An 18,600-nucleotide genomic window follows, 5' to 3' on the forward strand; every position below is an offset into this window, starting at 1 on the left:
GAAAGGAAATATCATGATCTCAAAGCATACTAATGAGTAGAAAATATGTCCATTCCAGATACTACAATTTAATATATTTTCATGTAGTATAAAAATGAGTCTACAGCAGGATTTAAGATTGATCTAGTACCAGTAAATAATAAATGGGATCTGCAGCACACTCATTGCCAAATTTGGGTTGTTACCTATTCCACAGTCTTTCACAAATTAGTGTGTTCACTTCTACAATAAACCAAGTTTTTCTCAGTCAGTTAAGGACAGCTTTCTCTTATGTTTAACTGAGAAACATCAGAAAAACAGCTTTCCTTTATTTATCAAAATATGTGTCCCCATTTCCATTCCTTGCCAGCCTCCATCCCCAAATCTCTATCATCTGGGTACCCTGTTCCTCCCCCCCCCCCCCATGTCACAGCATTGCCTCCTGACAACTGTGTGACTGATCGCTTGTGAAGGGTGGGCCTCTTTAGTGACCCCCCTCAGGTTAGCATCAGATCATCCTAAGTTTTGGTGAGGGGGATTGGAAGGGGGAGTCCAGCAAAGTGTTTCTGAGGCCCCAAACAGTGTTCTGCAGTGGTGCCATATATCTCATGGAGATATGGTGAGCAGAAAACAAGCGTGAATGGCTGAGTGTATTCCCTGGAGGCAGAAAAGAGATACTTTCCAAGACTCCTTCCAGAGTGTTTAGTTCTGCTTTTGACCATTGTAAGATTCCCCTGAAAAGGGGAAGATGCTTTGGTGATTTCAGAGCTAGGAACTCCCACATCCTGTTAGTAGCATATGTAATACTTTTCCGGGACATGGATTTGTTCCTCCATGCTAAGGACATTGCAGAGCCAGTATTTGTTCTGAGCATACAGCCAGCTGGGGATGGGCATTAACTGCTCATCTGTAGAGATGGCTGTTCCCTTGACAGTGCAATCCCCAGAGGATCCAACTCCAGTGAATTGGGTCCTCCTAGATCTGAGAGCCCTGGAATGAAAGGGAGGCAACAGAAAAGTGGCAGACCACCTGTTTGGAGGTCGTTTTTTCGCTAGGGTGACATTTTTCTCTGTGTGGTCAGCTGAAAGCCTGAGGCACACAGTGGACACTGCCCTTATCCCTATTGCCAGTGGTCCCCTATGAAGGCCAGAATCTGTGGCTTTATCTCGCTCTGGCTCCTCATTAGCATATCCAAATGGGGTTAAGGATCCTCGGAGCTGCAGACCCACTGAAATTGACCAGCCTAGCTTCCCTTTGCTGAAAGTCAGCCTTTCCATGCTTTAGGAGACTGGAAGCCTTTCCTAGTTGTTTGTTCCTCCCTCTTAACCCTCCCTTCCCCCACTGTTCTGCACAGGGACTGTTCTGTCCCTCCCAGGAACCATAGAGGCTATTCAATAATTTCTACACATTTGCTCACCCTTGATCTGGGTGCCCCTATCCCTCTGCACAGCAGCCCCTCTACCGCTGCTTCATTGGAATGGATTGCAGCCTGCGCTGTGCCACAGCTCCCGGCACTATTTGCAATGTTTGCCTGAGGTCCCTCAGATCTGGGGCAAAAAGGCTGCAACCACAAGGACCGTGCCACCATCCATTGGAGGAAGAGTTCCATCTGTTCCGTAGATAGCTGTAAGCAATGAGTGTGCCCATAAGTCCCCATCTTTTCCCCCACCCCTTGGAAGCCCCCCCCCCAAGCAGAATTAAAAAAACACAGTTGTGTCCTTTCAAAATACTTTATTGGGGAGGGCTGCAGGGGCAATGGAGAGTGAATCCTCTGCCTCCCCCTCTGAGTATCCCGGGAGAAAAGAGTCATCACTCTGCTGGAGCAGCTTTGCATTCCGACAAGGAACCAACAGGTTCATACGCATACCCCGAACCTCTCCAAGGGCAGGCTTCTTTTGCAGGAAAGGCTCTGGGTGAAGCAGAGGGTTCGCATTCTAAGCAGTACCTGTTGAATATTCATCTGCAGCAGAAAATAAGACATGCAAGCACAGCTGCAATGAGACACTAAGGGCTTCTTATTGGGTGCGGAGAGGTTCCTCTATAATCTCCAAACAGTCCAGTTGGCAGCCTTGGTGCGGGCTGCAGCATTGGGGCTCAGACTCCCCTGCTGAATGTGGCTTGATTATTATTTTTTGGGCAGCTATCTGCTCTGCAAGCATCTCTCTTATTACAGAACACTGCTCTAGCAGGCATGGGTAAATTTTCAAGTGGCTAAAAATAAATTATCATATGTGCTTCTTTTTCAGGTTATTGAATGTTTTAGAAGTAATTGCACCCTTCAAGCACTTTAACAAACTGCGAGAGTTTGTGCAGATGAAGCTTCCACCAGGCTTTCCTGTAAAGTTAGGTGAGCTGTCTTTTATACTTAATTAAAGTGTCTACCTGCTCTGCGAGAGGCAGGTGGTTCTTTACAAGTGTCAGCCTTTTGAACTGAGAAATGTCGTGATTTGCAAGTCAGGAGGAATACAGTTAGACCCTGCAGAGGAATTGGCTTGCTATTCAGTGTGCTGAATGGAACATTTGCAGAAATAGAAACTGAATGTTACTGCTTCAGTCAGTAGTTCCCAAACCTTTTCAGGCCGCCACCTCCTTGGTTCCATGAACTCATTCCCAGTGCCCCTTACACTATCCTGTAAAAAGCAGAATAGCGGTTTGCATGACCCACTAAGAAAGATAATAACACTAAAATTCAAAGCAGTAACAATAAATTGCACGTTTATCCAAAATCCAATTAAAACATTTAGTTTAATTTATTCAACAAAACTGATTAACTTGATCCAGTGATGCCAACTTTTCAAAGTCTGATAGTCATTTAGCAAGTATTTTAGACACATTTAGTAGCCTACTTGACTGTTCAGTAAACAATGCGCTGGATGGGCTTGATGAAGTGATACCAGTTTCCCAGTGACTGGTTTAAAGTCACTCAGCAGGAGTTTTAAATCACCATGTTCAGTAATCCAAAGGCGATGTCTTTGCTTGGAGAGAAGTTGAATGACTACATTAAAACCACATTCCTCCAAATATGATGTTGGATAATGTAACAAGTTACTACTTAACTGCTGTCCATAGTGCAGGATAGCAATCAGAAATTCTCTTCTGTAACCAGAACTCTTGGTACATTTTCTTAAACTTTGGCTTCATCTCAGTGTCATTTTGTAGCTCAGTTAGTTCTTCCTCCACTACCCCAACTTCCTCAGAATTTATCATCCATTCTGAAGGGTGGGCTCCATGGCAACACAGCCCCACTGAGAGAAGATCCTCAAATCGCTCAGACATATCTTCATGCAGCATATTCAAATAGTCCCAAAAATCTTGCAGATCATCTTATATCCCATCTTTCTCTTCTAGCTCGGACAGGTTCGGAAATTAGTATAGCTCACGACAAGCCTATATTGTGTTTGAATAGAGTTAACTTTAAAATAAACATAGAGATGACAGATTTAGTGTTCATAAGATTGACCTTGTTTCCTTGAAACTGCAGATTCATTTCCCTGAACTTCGTAAATAATTCTGATAAATAAGCAATGTTGTGTCTGATCTCTGAGTTCATCACTAAACAAAGCATTTGTATCTTCAAAAAACTCTACAAGAGTCAAAAAGCTTGTAAAAGGGTCTCACACAGTTACCTTTTGATAGCCAATGAAGTTCAGTATGAAGTAGCAAACGTTCAAAATCTTCATCGTTCTCAACACAGAGCTCCTGGAATAGTCGATCATTGAGAGCATGGGCTTTAATTTTATTCACTGCAGCAATGAAAGTGTGTAATGACTTTGTAGGATTAAAATCAAGGACATTGTAAAGACATTTGTTATAATTGCAATAAGACGGCCTTTATGGAACTTTTATGATGTAATATGGAGTTGTGAAAAAATTGCTAAAGAAAAAAATGTGCATCTATGTGTTATGGAAATTTAAACCAAAGCTACTTTACCAAGGGTTAAAACTATTATTTTGGGGAACGTAAAAGGTCCTGGAAGATTGAAAAAAAAATAAGAAAAATAATGGTTTGAACTTAAAGGATACAGATGATTTTAATTTATTGTTTCCTTTCAATACTTTTATTTTTTTCCTTTCATTTTATTACTGCAATTCTGAATAAAGTCAATGTGTTATATTCTTTACAAAAGTTTGACAAAAATACGCCCAAATTTTCTGCCAATATTTATACTTATTTAACATAATTTTGTTATTGGATTTTTTATTATTTATGCCCTAATTTCCCCCCAGTTATCCATTTTTTCTTTCTACCCCCTAAAACTTTCCGTTAAAATTTTTTTTTCCTTTTTGAAAACCATTATTGAGAAATTTTAAATGCTAATATAACCTAGAAATATTAATATTGGGTAGGCTGTGACCAAATGAGCCCTTAAATTGCTAAAAAGCACACTTCATGATCACCAGGTTCAGTAACAGAGAACACAGAAAAATAAACACCACATGCAGTACTATTATGTTAAGGGCTTACCAACAAAAACTTGAAAAATGACAGACAAAAACGCATGCAGCAATGATAGTTTCTCAAAATGTAGTATACTGGTCTGGCTAGAGCTCTGGCGGCACATTTACTAAAAAATTCTGATAGTTTCCACCAGATTTCAGCACTATGCAGAAGCAGAAACTTGGAGTGCCACTGGTTATTTTGTGAGAACTCAGAATCATAAATACAAGCAAACATGACCAAACGAACTAACTTTGAAAGTAGTAAGAGCAGCAAACCTTTAAAGACAAGGCAAGGATCATGTTCCACTCTAGTCTGGTTAATTGTAAATAAGTGAATAATGTGGTTGAAAGGGCCCACCTCTGTTGCCCCCTGCTACCCCCTTGCCTCTTAGTGCCCCCTGGGTAATCCCACTGCCCCCCAGGGGCGGTACTGCCCACTTTGGGAACCACAGGCTTAAATGGTTCTAGGTCTTTTCTCCTTACATTTAATTACTTCTGGAATGTGCGTGTGACATTTTTGAGGAGGAAGGGTTGCAAAACATTTTGGGTTGGATCCAAAATAACATTTCTGCTGGTACTTGGATTCCCATTCACGGACTGATTTTTCCACCTTCCCCTTCAGACAGTATCCTGAAATGGCTCCCAAAACCCTTTTCCTGGAGGTCTTTTCTTCCCAGGGCTATTTTTGACTGCTGCTGGAGGGGGGAGGTGCGACAATTGTGCTCCTTGAACAAAAATGCTTGTTTCCACAGCAATGTCTAGTCCAGATCTAGCCATAAATGTCTAATTGTAAGAGACTATCAGCATGTATTTTACAAGCATTTCCTAAAGCTACTCAAAGGCTGGCAAACGTCACTCAGTGAAATATTAGTATGTATACAGTTTAAGGTTGGGCAAACAGTATTTTCTATGGTGTCCCCTTTGGTAAAATTTTGCAAGTTTCTAAACAACTTCAGAAACCTGTAATCCTGTTTATCAGTGGCGAAAGTGGAATGAGTACACACTCCTCTTTCAAACTGCCTTCAGCTCTCAGAAAACTATAATCTGTTTCCAGCCTGAACCATTAACAAAAAAATACTATACAAAAAAAATGGCTTGGATTCTAACTTGAGTGCAGCAGCAAACAGGTATTTTATTGCACTGGGGTAATTGCTAAAATTCATACATATCCCCTTCCATAGGCAGAAGTGTCTCTGCAAGTAGACAAGGAAGTTGAAATCTAAGTCATGGTCTACATCAGGTAGTGTATGAGAGAAGGGCATAATGGATTTTGAAGGTGCTTTAACATATTATTTTCAGTTCTTAAATATAGTGGACATCTATAAGGAGGTGCAGGTAGTTGCTAGAGACATTTGAACATAGAGAATGAAGATGTAAAAAGGACAAAAAAAACAAGGGGAATATTTCTGAAGGCACAGGAATGCCCCTAAGATTCCATTTAGTGTATATTGAAGCTTACTTGATTGGCCATCAAGATGGGTTGTAATAGGACAGGGTTTGAACAGTTGGTGGCACATTATTTTGAGGCAAAAATCAAAAGAAATCAACTTGCTTTACTCCTCCATTAATTTTTTTAAAAATGTAATCTGATAAAACAATTAGGAAGATTTTGATGGTTTTTAAAACACCAGACAGTGTATGTCCAAATCCCAAATAAAGTACGGAGGAAGTCCTGTGCTCCATGAAGTTACTACTTAAATCAATATCAGTTTTATTGAGCAGCTAAAAAAAAGTGTGTTTTAGTTCTTTGTGTTCCGTCTTTGTTCATTATACATTCAGTTTGCTTTTTAAAAACACTGCTTGGGTAAATACAGCTTAGGTTAAAAAAATACTAGCAATTCCTTTCCCTGAAATTTTCTGAGCACTTTAGTTCTGAGGCACAAGGCTCTGGTTGCATCATTTGAACATTCTCATTCCTGTGTAAAGTTTGTACTAGGAAATCACTACCATGATTTTTTGTGTAGGTCTGTGGACACCTGAGTACCTTAACTTGGTTTAAACATTCATGTAGTTTACATGTGATTGAAGGATAAAATGGTCCTCCGATGTATTGTGTTCTCCAGTATTGTGATTTCTGAAATCTCTGAAGTTTATCTCATTCACTGTATATTTGAGAGACACATTTCAAGACCTTACTGTGCCCTAGTTGAAACACCCCACTGATTTCAATCTTCTTTCTCTCCTTTCCCCTACACTAGGAACAATTTCCTACCAGTAGACAGAATCCAGGGCTTCATGCTTATATTGTACAATTGTGTAAACTTTACGTATGTTGAGTCACCATAGAGCAATACATATGGTTGGAGTCCTCATACCTAGATATCTGTTTCTTTGCATTTATACCTCTTTCTTAATTTTCCTGCACTAATCAGCCCATCCTTTGTTCTGTTCTTCCTAGACATACCTGTGTTTCCTACCATCACAGCCACTGTGACTTTTCAGGAGTTTCGTTACGATGAATTTGATGAATCAATCTTCACAGTCCCTGATGATTACAAGGAGGACCCTAGCCGTTTTCCTGATCTTTAACTTAACTGGAAAGTTAACAGTGAATAAAGAATACCAGCATGCCACAGTGAAAGAGCGGATGCAGATAGCCCACAGACGTTTGTCTGGAAGTGGGTGAAATTGGAAGGGATAAACTTGCTTAAATGAATTCAGAAAGGGAACACGCGGTGAATCTCAATAGGTTGTACTATATAGCAAGCATCCACCTAGTGTCTAAACGACAGCAGATATCCTGATGTGTCACTTGCATTTTTATACATCCTGCAAGCATGGTAGCCTGGCACCTCGGAGACCCCCCGACACACAGATACTTACATAGCAGCTACAAGGACTGTAACTATTTTTAAAATTTTTACATTTCTTCTTGGTAATAAAAAGCACTCTTGGACCATTAGCATAAACTAAAATGTCTTATCTGGATATTACGCCCTTTAAAACATCCATCTTACTCAAGATGCCCTTAACCTTCCTTCATGTTGTTTTTTTTTAAAAAAAAACATAAAATATGTAATAGTTCAGTAAATGGAATGTTGGCTGAGCAAACAGTAACAGAAATTAATTTTATGTAGATAAATGAACCAAATGATAACCACTTTAAATAGTTGCATTTACATATTGCAATACATTTCCGAACTAGAGCATTCTCTCTGCAGGGAATAAAGTACCTCTTTTAGCACCTTTAGTGCAATTCATTGTGGTGCTATCCATATTTTTACCCGAACTGTTAGTTTCTCCACTAAAGATTGTTAACTAATATTCTCATGAAATCCCCTTTTTTTTTTCCAAGCTGGTTGGAAATGTCCTTGCTGTGTTTAATGTTGGAGAGTATGCTTGGGGGAAGTCTTCATTTGCCCAGAAGGCTGAGTAGCTGGCATTATTTTGGGTATATCCTATCTGCAAAAACAGCCCCATCAAGCAGACAAACTAGTATTGATGTCCAACAACACATGGGAATATGCTAAATATGCTTATACTACAAGCAGAAGCTTGGAACTTAATTCCCCCCCCACCTGAATACATTGGGATAATTGAATGGGTCTTAACATGGTTAAAAGAAAAAAATTCAAGAAAAATTAGCATGGTTCCAACAGGAGTGGCTAGGGGGAAAAAAAGTATGTTTTCTTCGAATGATTACTTTTAAAAATTAGGATCTTCACATGGTTCCAGTCTATGAAACGTGAAGATAACCTAGCCTTTTTGCTTTACTGGAAAGAGTGTGCCCAAAAATGTCAGTAATGTGTGTCATTTGTATTCCGAGATTTAGCTTCCAGTGATGTGTAAATGTACAGAAATGTAAATATTTTCAAAAGTATATTTGTGCTGTCTAGTCAATTTACTTTCTCCCCCCCCCCCCCGGAAACTGCTCAAGTCACTTTCTGACTTGAAGGAAACCGCTGCGCCGGGTACCACCATCCGGTGCTGGTGACAACTTGGAATGTGAAAAGGGGCGAGTGAGTCTCTGTGCAATAAAATCAGACTCGTGGGCCACAGAAGCTTTGTCAGGAAAACCTTTCAGAGAATATTCCCCAAGTGCTGTAGCGTTGTATTGATGCAGCATGCAGAGAGGCAATTCCAGGGAACTGTACTGCCGTGACCTGAAATGAGAGAAATGTTGGGCCTGATTTCAAAAATACTGTAAACTCACTAAAGCTTCAAACATAAACTGTCTCTATAGAAGACAAACGGCTCTCTCTATTGTATGCAGCCTCCATTGGCTCTCCGCATAGAGTTGTAGCTAAGATGTTGTAGAAAGTACCATTTGATTTACAAAATCCATTATGAGAGTCGCAGCCTGCCCTGTGTAAATAAGTGGTGGTTTTTAAAATGCAAATGCATTTTAAAAATTAATATTAACTGATAATAGATTTTCTATACCAGTTGATTCCTTTGGGAGTGCCTGAGTTTGAAGGAGTTGATGGTTTGATCCACTCATAATACAAAATAGAGATGTGGTAGAAAGACTTAGTGCTGTTTTGCACATCAGTGTGACAATGAACAGTGTGGGCTGGATCAGGTGATGGCCGATACATTTTACATGTTGGTATATTTCAAAAATTAATGGATAAATAATGCCAAAGTTGTCACTCATAAAAATGATGTACAAAACTGTGGAAACTGTCAGAAGCAGTATTTAGCAAAGGGGTCTCCTTTCACAGTTGTTAAATAATGAAATAATTTTCCCTATTCAGTAAAAACAAAAATCACAGTTCTGACCTACTAAAAGTATTCCATCTTTGGAAAGGAGTTTTTGTTGGCGTTTAGGCTTAATGGACAAACGTAGGATATATTGCAGTACTATCGTGCCAAGCATAAGTACTGAGAATGTCTTGCTAGTTTATTAGCAACCCCCCAAAAAAGGAGCAAACACTGGCTTCAGAAGACTTGACCGGTGCAATTGATTGTTTTGTGTCCCATTTTAGATACATATGGAGAGTCTCTCTATTCTAGTATTGGGATTTTGAGGAAAGTACATTACCCGCTTGCCTCTGGTCCAGCCCGTTGGTGGCTGGATGCATACACACACTTATCTCTTGTATGCACAAGTTTCCCAGTTCTTTGGAATTTGGGGAATTGATCCACATAAGCAAAAGAATCTATCTCTGGACTGACTGTTTGAAATAAATGGGAAAGCTACACCACATAGGAGCTCTTTGCATGCCCTGAATTACCCACACTTGGAGCACACAGCTAATCTTGGAAGCAGACACCAGTGTACAAAATATGAATGAACGTGAACAAAACCTTAGGTTTAGGATATAGATTCTCAGCTATTGTGGCTCCTTTGAGATTGGATGCTTGGCTTCTTGTTCTGATGTGAAGTCACCGAGAGGCAGATTCTGCCTGGCATTCTTGCATGATGAACAATGTATTGTAACGAGAGACTTCTCCAGGTATTGGCGTACTTTTCAATCATTCAGGATTTCTGGGTTTCACAACATCGGGTGCGTTAGGAAGAAAAGTTCTTGCAAAAATGTTTGAATGATCACACAAATATAACTCTTCCAGAGGCCAGGTTATAGAAGCCAAAGCTAACACGTGTGTTTGCATGTTTATAGGCCGTGGTTGGAAGGTTTTTCAGGAGCAATGACACTAAACAGCAGTCTACATATTTAAACTTGTATACACTTCAGTTGTCTAAATGGACCATTTTTCAAGAGGTGCTTGAAATGTCCCTACACTATAAATCCTCTCAAAACCTAGCAAAGTGTTCTGATAAGCGTGAATACAGAATGCTTTCAAATGAATTTCCCAGACCCTTCCTTAACCAAACTCAAGTTTTACTGGTCTTCCAAATCATTGCTTTAATTCATGGCAAAGGGAATAATTTTTCTTTATAAAAAAGCTGGCATTTGTCACCTTATTTAAATTGCAGCTGATGGATACCTAGCAATTTGTATCAGTACAACTGTGGATAGAAATCTGTGCTGGAAAAGCATCTTAAGTTGATGCATAATATATTCAGAAAGTCCATATGTAAAAATGTACTGTCAATTTTGGATCATTAAAGAAAATTACATTATTTAAACTTTATTAACAAACTTCCTATAATGCTGCAGTTTTTCTTTGACTGTTTGTAATGATGGAAACTAAATGTCATTTTTGTATATTACTTTTCATGTGTTCCATGCCTAATCTAGACTCACTTTCACTAGTAGTGTTTTTGGTTATACCATTTAGAATAAAGACCAAAAGATGCTGTTTGCTTTTGAGACTGAACATTTTCAGGTACATCTATATTCTACTATGTGTGGACACGTCCTCCATATTAGAGGAAGGCTAAGAAATACAAAAAAGGCTGTTACAGAGTACCACTTTCACAAGGACATTTTATTGGTCAGTTTTTCAATAAAATCCTCAATTTTCAGTGCATCGTTGCTGGTTTCACTCTGTTACCTGAACTTTTAAGGTTAAGTATAAACACTTGAATTAACCCTTCAAGCCCAGTGAAATCAGTAGGGCAGTACAAGCATGCTGTCCCTTTAAGATACAGATCGCTCTCCCTCTACTGGCAACAGATGGTCATCCTATGTTGGAATAACTTGCTAATGTTAAATAAAGAGCAAACATGAGCTCGAATAGAGTGTAAAAGCTGTGGGAACAGTGTACATCTTCAAGTGCGTAGCCTATCCATATGCCTCCCTCAGCAACTGCGCTAACAAAGCACCAACTGGAATTGCTCAGCATTACTGCTCCAATGGTAGCAACACTTAACTTGGTCTGTACCCACCATAGCTCAGTGAAGGCTGCACTGATAATGTGCAGCCTTTTCCCTCTCAGCTCAAGCACCTAAACTGCTCAAGCTTATACTGTATTAGGAGGTGGTAGAGTGTGAAGTGCTTAGTATCCTTGACAGTAGCTGTAGTTTCTGACTGTAGGTCATACACTCCATGTGTGTATTATAGCTTATGGGAGCTGTTCTTGTATTATAAATGCCAGCAAACAAAACTGTTTTGAACCCCTCAAGAAGCATTCTGCTTTGGCATCTATGGGGGTTCTCACCCATCGGATCCTCGAAAGCTCTCTTAAAGAGTTCAGCTGTACAGCTTTTTTAGGACCACAAGCAGGTTAGGCTCCTCCTTTACTTGCTCTGAGACAGGGTCTTGTAATAGTGGGACCGACACTGTGAGCATATCTGACATGGGGAGCCAAACACAAACCATGGCAGATGAAAAAGAGCAGGAGTTACAGTGGGGCGTTAGCCTTTCCCCAGTCTGCCCAGTGGCATGTAGAGTTCAGTGCAATCTTACCTTCCAGTTTCTGATGGGCTACTGATTATGCCTCCTCATGTAATCTGTGTACAAACCCTATGCCCTTTTTGAGAAGCTTGAGTGGTGATAGTGGTAATCAGTTCCTTTTGCCTAATATGGGATGGAATTGTAGTCTTATGCTTGAATGCACAGCATTAATTTCTGATTTTACAAGAAAGCTGTGTGCAGTCAAAACAGTTTAGCTAGAAGACCCACAAATAACCTAATACTTGATGATTGACAGAAGGCAGGCATTTCGTAACTTGTTTCAGTGTATTAAGTTAATCAGCTTTTTGGGTGAGAAAACCCTTAGGAAAAATGAACCACATGACCAATGGTTTTGGGATGGGTTAGAGAGGCAGATGAACACTAGGAGTTGCAGAACCCTCCCTCTCTTAGGTCAATGGCCATTCCTTCCTTCAGTTACTGGGACTGCAACAAAGGAAAGAACTATTTCTATCCCCACAAGGAGGCTTAGCAAGATTTCAGTAATGGTTCTTCCCTTCCCATATCTCCTAAACTGCCTTTGTCTCTTGCCACATAACAAAAGGCAAATTCAAGTGATAACCTTAAACCAACAACAACAAAACTATCAAGAAGCATAGGCTGTTTATAAACGGCAACCTATTTGTGAGTGTTCTGCCCATTCACAGCCTACTAGCATTCACTATGTTTAAGAACTGCTGCCTCTATTTAGGGTTTATAATGGCTGTCATGACTAAAGATGTAAAATTTCCAGAAATTTTGAAGCCACAGGGAGGAGGAAAAAATAAATTTTGAGAAAAATTGAACACTTAAGAGTCCATTCCTGAAGGGGGTGTGTGGTGAATCCACGGTGGCTGGGAGTGGCAGAGCCGCACCGCCTCCTCAAAGGCCGCCTGGCTGTCGTGGAGACAAAAAAAGAAGTTGAAAAATAAAGTATAAAAAAGGGGGAAATGCCCCATAGCACAAAGGGAGGCTGTGCCACCAAAAAAGGTGGCGTTCCCGGGGCGAATGAGGTTAGGGAACGCCCCCCACGCCTGCACAGGCTTTCCCTTCCGGGAAATCCCAGCTGACGTGGCTGCACAGGCAGTGGGGCCCAGCGGCTCCTGGATGCCAGTGTGCTTGCCCCTGCCCCGGCGTAGATGCCACTTTATTCCATAAGGTGGCACCTATGCTGGTGTGGGGTCATGCCAGATCCTAAGAAACTTTGAGCCCCCATTCAGGAATGGGCTGCCCGTGTCCTATGTAAGCTAAACTAATTTTAATGCCTTAACATAAAATGCATAATTTATAACTTAGCATATAACATTGCAGTATTTGACATATTGATGGCATTTAGTTATAAATGCCTTTTATCCAAGCAAAACTGCAGATATAACAGTTGAAAGCTGCAAGCTGATGCATCCTATACTATCTACTCACATGTACCATATTTTTTTGCTATCTGAGAGCTTAGTTCTCAATGAAACTTTCAGTTTTCCTCTGAGGGTACAGTTTTTGCTCTACCTCTTTGGCTCTCCCCCCACCCTCCTGCAAGGTAGGGCAATAAGAAACTTTTAACCCAATCTCTCTCTGTGTGTATGTCACAGTGATGTGATGGGAGAGATGAAAAGGTCAGCCACAAAAGTCAGGTCAAAGGACAACAGAAGTTATGCAATGACTGAAAAGCAATTAGAGCCCTTCATGAAGATTAGGCAGCCTTGGTGCAGAAATGCATCTTGGTTTTAAGACGCATACTTCATTGGAGGTTTTTTCCCCAGTACGCCCCAAAATTTCCATTTTTTCCATTGGAAAAATAGAAAAAAAACCTCAGGAAAAAAACTCATTTTTCCTAATTTTCCCAGGCCTTCACATCTCTAGTTGTGTTTTTTTGTTGCCATTAGTCATTCTAGTTGCAGCAGCTGAAGGCGCATGCTCTAAGGGTACCTCTGTGAATGCTGTTAGACAAAAGGTCCAGCAGTGGCTTGCCTGGTAGCTACCAATAGTCTGAACAAAGCTGTTTTGAACGAAGGAAACATGGATTCAGATATATATAGAAGGATTATGGTGGATAATCCTACATCCATTATTCCCACAACCCAAACAGATCCATTTTATATGTATGGATTTACAGCCACCTTGCATTTCTTCTAATGTACATTTCACAAGCTTAGGGAAGCCATATTTTTTATATATAAAAAGGGACTTTTAGATTTAACTTCAAAACTTTTATAGATATTCAGAATTGAACAGTGGATGGGTGCTATTTTGTGCTGCTTTTTCTGTCATACTTTTAAAGGAACACAGAACGAAGTATTCAGGTTTTTTTCCTGTCACTGTCAAGTAATAGAGCAAAAAAGCCCAGAAGCTTACCAGAAATTGTTGCTATACAAAGAGGGCTTTAAAGCAATGCTTCTAAATGTAAGTGTGAACAAGAAAAAAATGAGCTAACTTCATATGAATTGATAGTTGAAGCAAATACATAGGGAATTTAATACAAACAACAAGGATGTTTAAGAGTTTTATTATCAAAGTCTTGTAAAACAATTTCAGAAACTGTACATCAACATGGCACAGACTGTAGCCTACTTTTGTTTTCACCTGCACAAAAGTAAATGCTCCAAAAACTTTCAGAACTAAAAGAACAGGTTGTCTAACTACTTTGCATATAACATGAAATCACTGTGTGCATAAGGTTACTACTTCAGTGACTGTAACACAAATTAGTTTATACAACTTGAGATCAAGTACATTATCAAGTAGACTTGTTTTAAAAATCATCATGACGTTCAATTTTTAAAATGCACTACCTTTTTTTGCAGTGTTTTTACACACAAAAAAAATGAAACAGAACAGGGGTTATGAACACTACACAAGGTTAAATCTCTCATCCTGTGGCCCTTGAGGAAACGCACAAGTTTTGCATTACTACCTTCGAAAATCCAAGTTGTCAAAAGCTGAACACAAAAACACCACCTGAGGATTTAAGATAAAACTTCACCTTAAATTAAGCATAAAAAAGGTTAGTGCATTTCAACCTTGCCAAAGCCAAACAAGATCAACAAAAATATTAGCCGTAGGGCTAAAAAGGGTTATCTACCTCTATCAGAATGTTTGTTTCCAGATGAAGCTAATGTTAGTTCTGTGTCTACACTTAAGACCCTTATCAGATCCACCATAAAACTTGTTGATGAAGATGTTTCTTGCCACAGTTAACATGCAGCCAGTGCATTCCCTATTACCGCAAATGAATCAAACTCTAGAAACACTATTGTGGGTGAGCTGGTTTACTAAAAAGATCATACAACACAAACAGTCCATGCCTGCCAAAGATGCATGCAGTTTTGCTCAAAAAGAAAAAGAAAAAAAAGCAGCACCAAGTAAATAAGAACCACTGGGCTACTCAGTTCAATTGGGCAAATGACAAGAATGGAAACCCAGACATCATTTTCTCTAAAGTTTTTGATGTAATTATTTAATATCAGGAGCTTTACAACCAGTTATAGTTACAGCTGTGTACATCTAGATTAAAAGGTTAAACAAGTACAGCATAAAGGAATCACACAGGAATGACACTGATGCATGTTAGCAGCTGTTTTTAACTGCAAAGGCAATATTCAGTCACTCATATCCATATCTTCTTCATGATGATCATCCCCATTGACTTTGGACTCTCTTGGTGCATCTCCACTCCCTTTTTCAGCTGGGGATTCTCTAAGTTTGGGAGAAGTGGAATCTGCTGCTTTTTCTTCCTTCTTCTCTTTTTCACTATCGTAGCCTTGTTCTTCTTCATCATAATCTCTTGTGACCTGCTTTGCCAAGTTAACATACAAAACAAAACAAGTAAGACATGCTTCAAGGCTTCTGGATTTAGAATTAAGTACGGCAACCCCCATACCCACAGAGAACACAGATTTTTAAACATACTTTGACATCTTTGTCGCTCTCAGATTTTCTCTCTCGATCCTTCTCTTTGTCTTTGCTCTTCTTTTTCTTGCTTGTTGACCTTTCACGTTCCTCCCTACTTCTCTCTTTGTCTTTATCCTTTTTCTTTTCCTTTTTGTGTCTAGAATAAAATAATTTCCAGAAGTTGGAAAGTGTAGGCATTCTAATATAATTAATGCAATTTAAAGCAATATCTCACCCTGTGTTAAGTTCAGTCGAATTATAACAGAATGCGTGCAAGTTGGAGAAAGACTCTTATGACAATGGATGTTCTGATCTGTCTTTCTTGCAATACAGAGAAGATACCTGACTAAACTGTTGGCCAGTACTCACTCAATCTACAGAGATTTCATTTAAGGTAATAATGAAAAATTTTCCGTCCACAAAGAACTTAATATAAGGTGTTTTGAAAAAAACTCAAACTATTCTGCCTCACAATGATATAGTCACCCACACACAGAAATTCTATATCACAAACAAGTAGCAAGAGGGATGGAGCAACCTGAACCTAGGCCATTTCCTTTACAGATTTTCAAACACTAGGCTAAGAAGATTATTAAGAAGTAGGTCAACAGCAGACACCCCAAATACAAATGCAAGAAAAACCTTTCTAGATCAGACCAAAGGTCCATCTACTCCAGCATCCCAGTAACACAGTGATCAGTCAGACTCCACCAAGAAGTTCACAAAAATTACAAAAGGGAAAAAAGCTTTCCCCGCTATTGTCCGCCTGCCAGCATGATGTAGTCGTTAAGAGTGGCAGACTCTAATATGGAGAACCAGGTTCGATTCCCCACTCCTCCGCATGAAGCCTGCTGGGTGACCTTGGGCCACTCACAGTTCTCTCAGAACTCTCAGCCCCAACTACCTCACAAGGTGCCTGATGAGGGGGGGAGGAGGAGGGAAGACGATTGTAAGCCGCTTCTAGAGACGCCTTACGGTAGAGAAAAAGCGGTGTATAAAAACCAACTCTTCATCTTCTCTGAATATCAAAGTTTTCTTAACCACCCTGTATTTAACTGTGAACCTTAGCCCCCATGCAACTGATAAGACCTGGAGAACAGGGACAGGTACGAACCTTAGGTGTTTTTCTGCAGGCTTGGGGGAACCCCCAGGTTTGCAATAAAAATGTCAAAAGTTTTTAAAGATGGAGGGTGGTTAAATTCTAAACAGAGCGGTGTTTTCTGTGCAAGGGCAAGCGTAGACAACATCAAGGGGAAAGAAGGGACAGTCAGGGATAGGCATGGTGGTGGAATTGAGTTGGCCGGGCCAGGGGGGGGGGGGGGAGAAAGCAGCAGTGGGACAGTGATTGAGGAATCCTGCTTCTCTGGAAGGTGGAGGGGAAAAGGGAGGAGGTGGAAGGAAGGGGAGTGAGTACTGCAGGCGAGGAAGCCAAGCAGGCAGAGGCAATGTAGGCAAGCTGGCTGATGAACGAGTGAGTGGGCAGGTGAGGCAACATAGCCAGGTGAGTCCCAGAGGATGAGGCTGAGGCACTGGGAGGGAAGATATGCATGAGAACAAGGAGGGGGCACAAAAGAGAGCCAAGGAAGTGAGGAAAGGGGGACCAAAAGAGAGGGATCCCTTCCCTGTGAGTCTTTAGGGCCTCCTGCTGGTCATATCTAATAGTTATATCTAACAGACAGGAATTTGTGTATTTCACCTTTACAGCCAACTAAGGTAGTAGCTAATACCACTAGAAAATTCCAATAGATAAATCAATAGTTTATATTAAAATAAGAAAAGGGCTCTCCCAAGAAAGCAGTTACTTCTTGGGCACAAACTGGTATATTTATTAACAGATTTACCCAGGAACCAAGGAGAACTCAAAGGAGGGAACTTCATCTTCCCCAGCTCACCTTCTTCCCTCACTCACCTCGATTTTCCCTCCTCTTTACAGTTCTACTATTTTCCTTCCTTGCTGTCTCCCCTCCCATCAGTCACTTTCCCTCCAGTTCTTCCTTCCTTTTCCCCATTGAATTTTCCCCTCCTTTCCTAGCATCCTTGTCTCCCTCATTACCAACTACATTCTTCGATTCAGTTTTCTTTCCTTCCTCTCATCTACCCATCTTTCATCTTGCTTTGTCCTGTCTGCCCAACAGTCCTTTCCCCAATTCACCTCCAGTGTTGAAATGGAACTGCAGCCATTTTGGATTATCTAGGCAATCCAAAATGGCTCTCATGAGGAAATCCCACAAGATCATTGTAAAATATTTTAATCTGCCCATTGTTTTGTAATTTAAGATTAGCTGCAAACCTGGGGGGATCCCAGATGTACAGAAACATCTCCCTACTCCGTACATGGCCCTACTGTGTGGATTTTTCAACCTGCACTCCGGAGGCATTGTTCAGATACATTAATATTTTACATAAAAATTACATATTTTACATAATAAAAGCTGTAAATTCCTATATCAACATTTTCTAGTCTCAGCCACCCTTCACCCTTTATATGATTTTTTCCATACAGTCACAGCCAAGAGTAGCTTAAATATTTATTAACAGCAAAATTGTACATGAACAAGCTTCTACAACAACTGCAGAGAGGATGACTGCTGATCTCCCACTGAATATTAGAGTTGTTAATTTACAAACCTTTTTGGTGAAGGGGATCTTGACATCTTTCTCTTAGGAGATCTAGGCTTTTTAGGCGATTTGGAAACACTCCTGCTTCTCCTGCGTCGTCTCTCTCTGAAGTTACCAGTAACAAAACGTCACTATGCCTTCAAACCGAAACACTTAACATTTCCATAGATTTTCAGAATTACTTTAACCTTGATATACATTATCTACAGATCATCCAGACTGACTCTTCAAAACAATTATATCTATTCATTTCAATGTTTATTGCCAAAGATAAACATTATTAATCAATTTCCATATGTCTGTCTATTCTGAAATAAATAGCTTGAAACTAAGCAATTAACAGTCCACCTGCTCTTAAGGATATGGACTGTGAAGACATTAACTATTCCTGGCCCACTGTAATGGAACAGCCTCCCAGAAAGGGTGAGGCGAACAC

At 40.1% G+C, this 18,600-nt stretch overlaps 3 protein-coding genes across 8 annotated transcripts in view; 2 read left to right on the forward strand and 1 right to left on the reverse strand.

The window, feature by feature from the left end:
* ANKRD13C (ankyrin repeat domain 13C) overlaps positions 1 to 7,224 on the forward strand; it is a 31,524-nt gene extending 24,300 nt beyond the window's left edge. For both annotated transcript variants that reach the window (XM_056844288.1, XM_056844289.1), the window contains exons 12-13: positions 2,226 to 2,326; positions 6,818 to 7,224. In XM_056844288.1, coding sequence (XP_056700266.1) covers positions 2,226 to 2,326; positions 6,818 to 6,948 — 232 coding nt within the window. In that variant the 3' untranslated portion in view covers positions 6,949 to 7,224. The remainder of the gene's footprint in view (positions 1 to 2,225; positions 2,327 to 6,817) is intronic.
* The window catches only part of LRRC40 (leucine rich repeat containing 40), a 130,462-nt gene that overhangs the window by 58,711 nt on the left and 53,151 nt on the right, over positions 1 to 18,600 (forward strand). The gene's annotated exons all lie outside the window — the stretch shown is intronic.
* Positions 14,146 to 18,600, reverse strand: part of SRSF11 (serine and arginine rich splicing factor 11) — a 32,685-nt gene continuing 28,230 nt past the window's right edge. For 3 of the 5 annotated variants that reach the window (XM_056844293.1, XM_056844290.1, XM_056844295.1), the window contains 3 exons: positions 18,174 to 18,269; positions 15,564 to 15,702; positions 14,146 to 15,448 (listed from right to left, as the gene is read on the reverse strand). In XM_056844293.1, the coding sequence (XP_056700271.1) occupies positions 15,254 to 15,448; positions 15,564 to 15,702; positions 18,174 to 18,269 (430 nt within the window). In that variant the 3' untranslated portion in view covers positions 14,146 to 15,253. The remainder of the gene's footprint in view (positions 15,449 to 15,563; positions 15,703 to 18,173; positions 18,270 to 18,600) is intronic. The other 2 variants (XM_056844294.1, XM_056844291.1) reach the window with 1 other exon arrangement.

This window comes from Euleptes europaea, chromosome 2, assembly GCF_029931775.1.
Source record: "Euleptes europaea isolate rEulEur1 chromosome 2, rEulEur1.hap1, whole genome shotgun sequence".
Lineage (NCBI taxonomy): Eukaryota > Metazoa > Chordata > Lepidosauria > Squamata > Sphaerodactylidae > Euleptes > Euleptes europaea.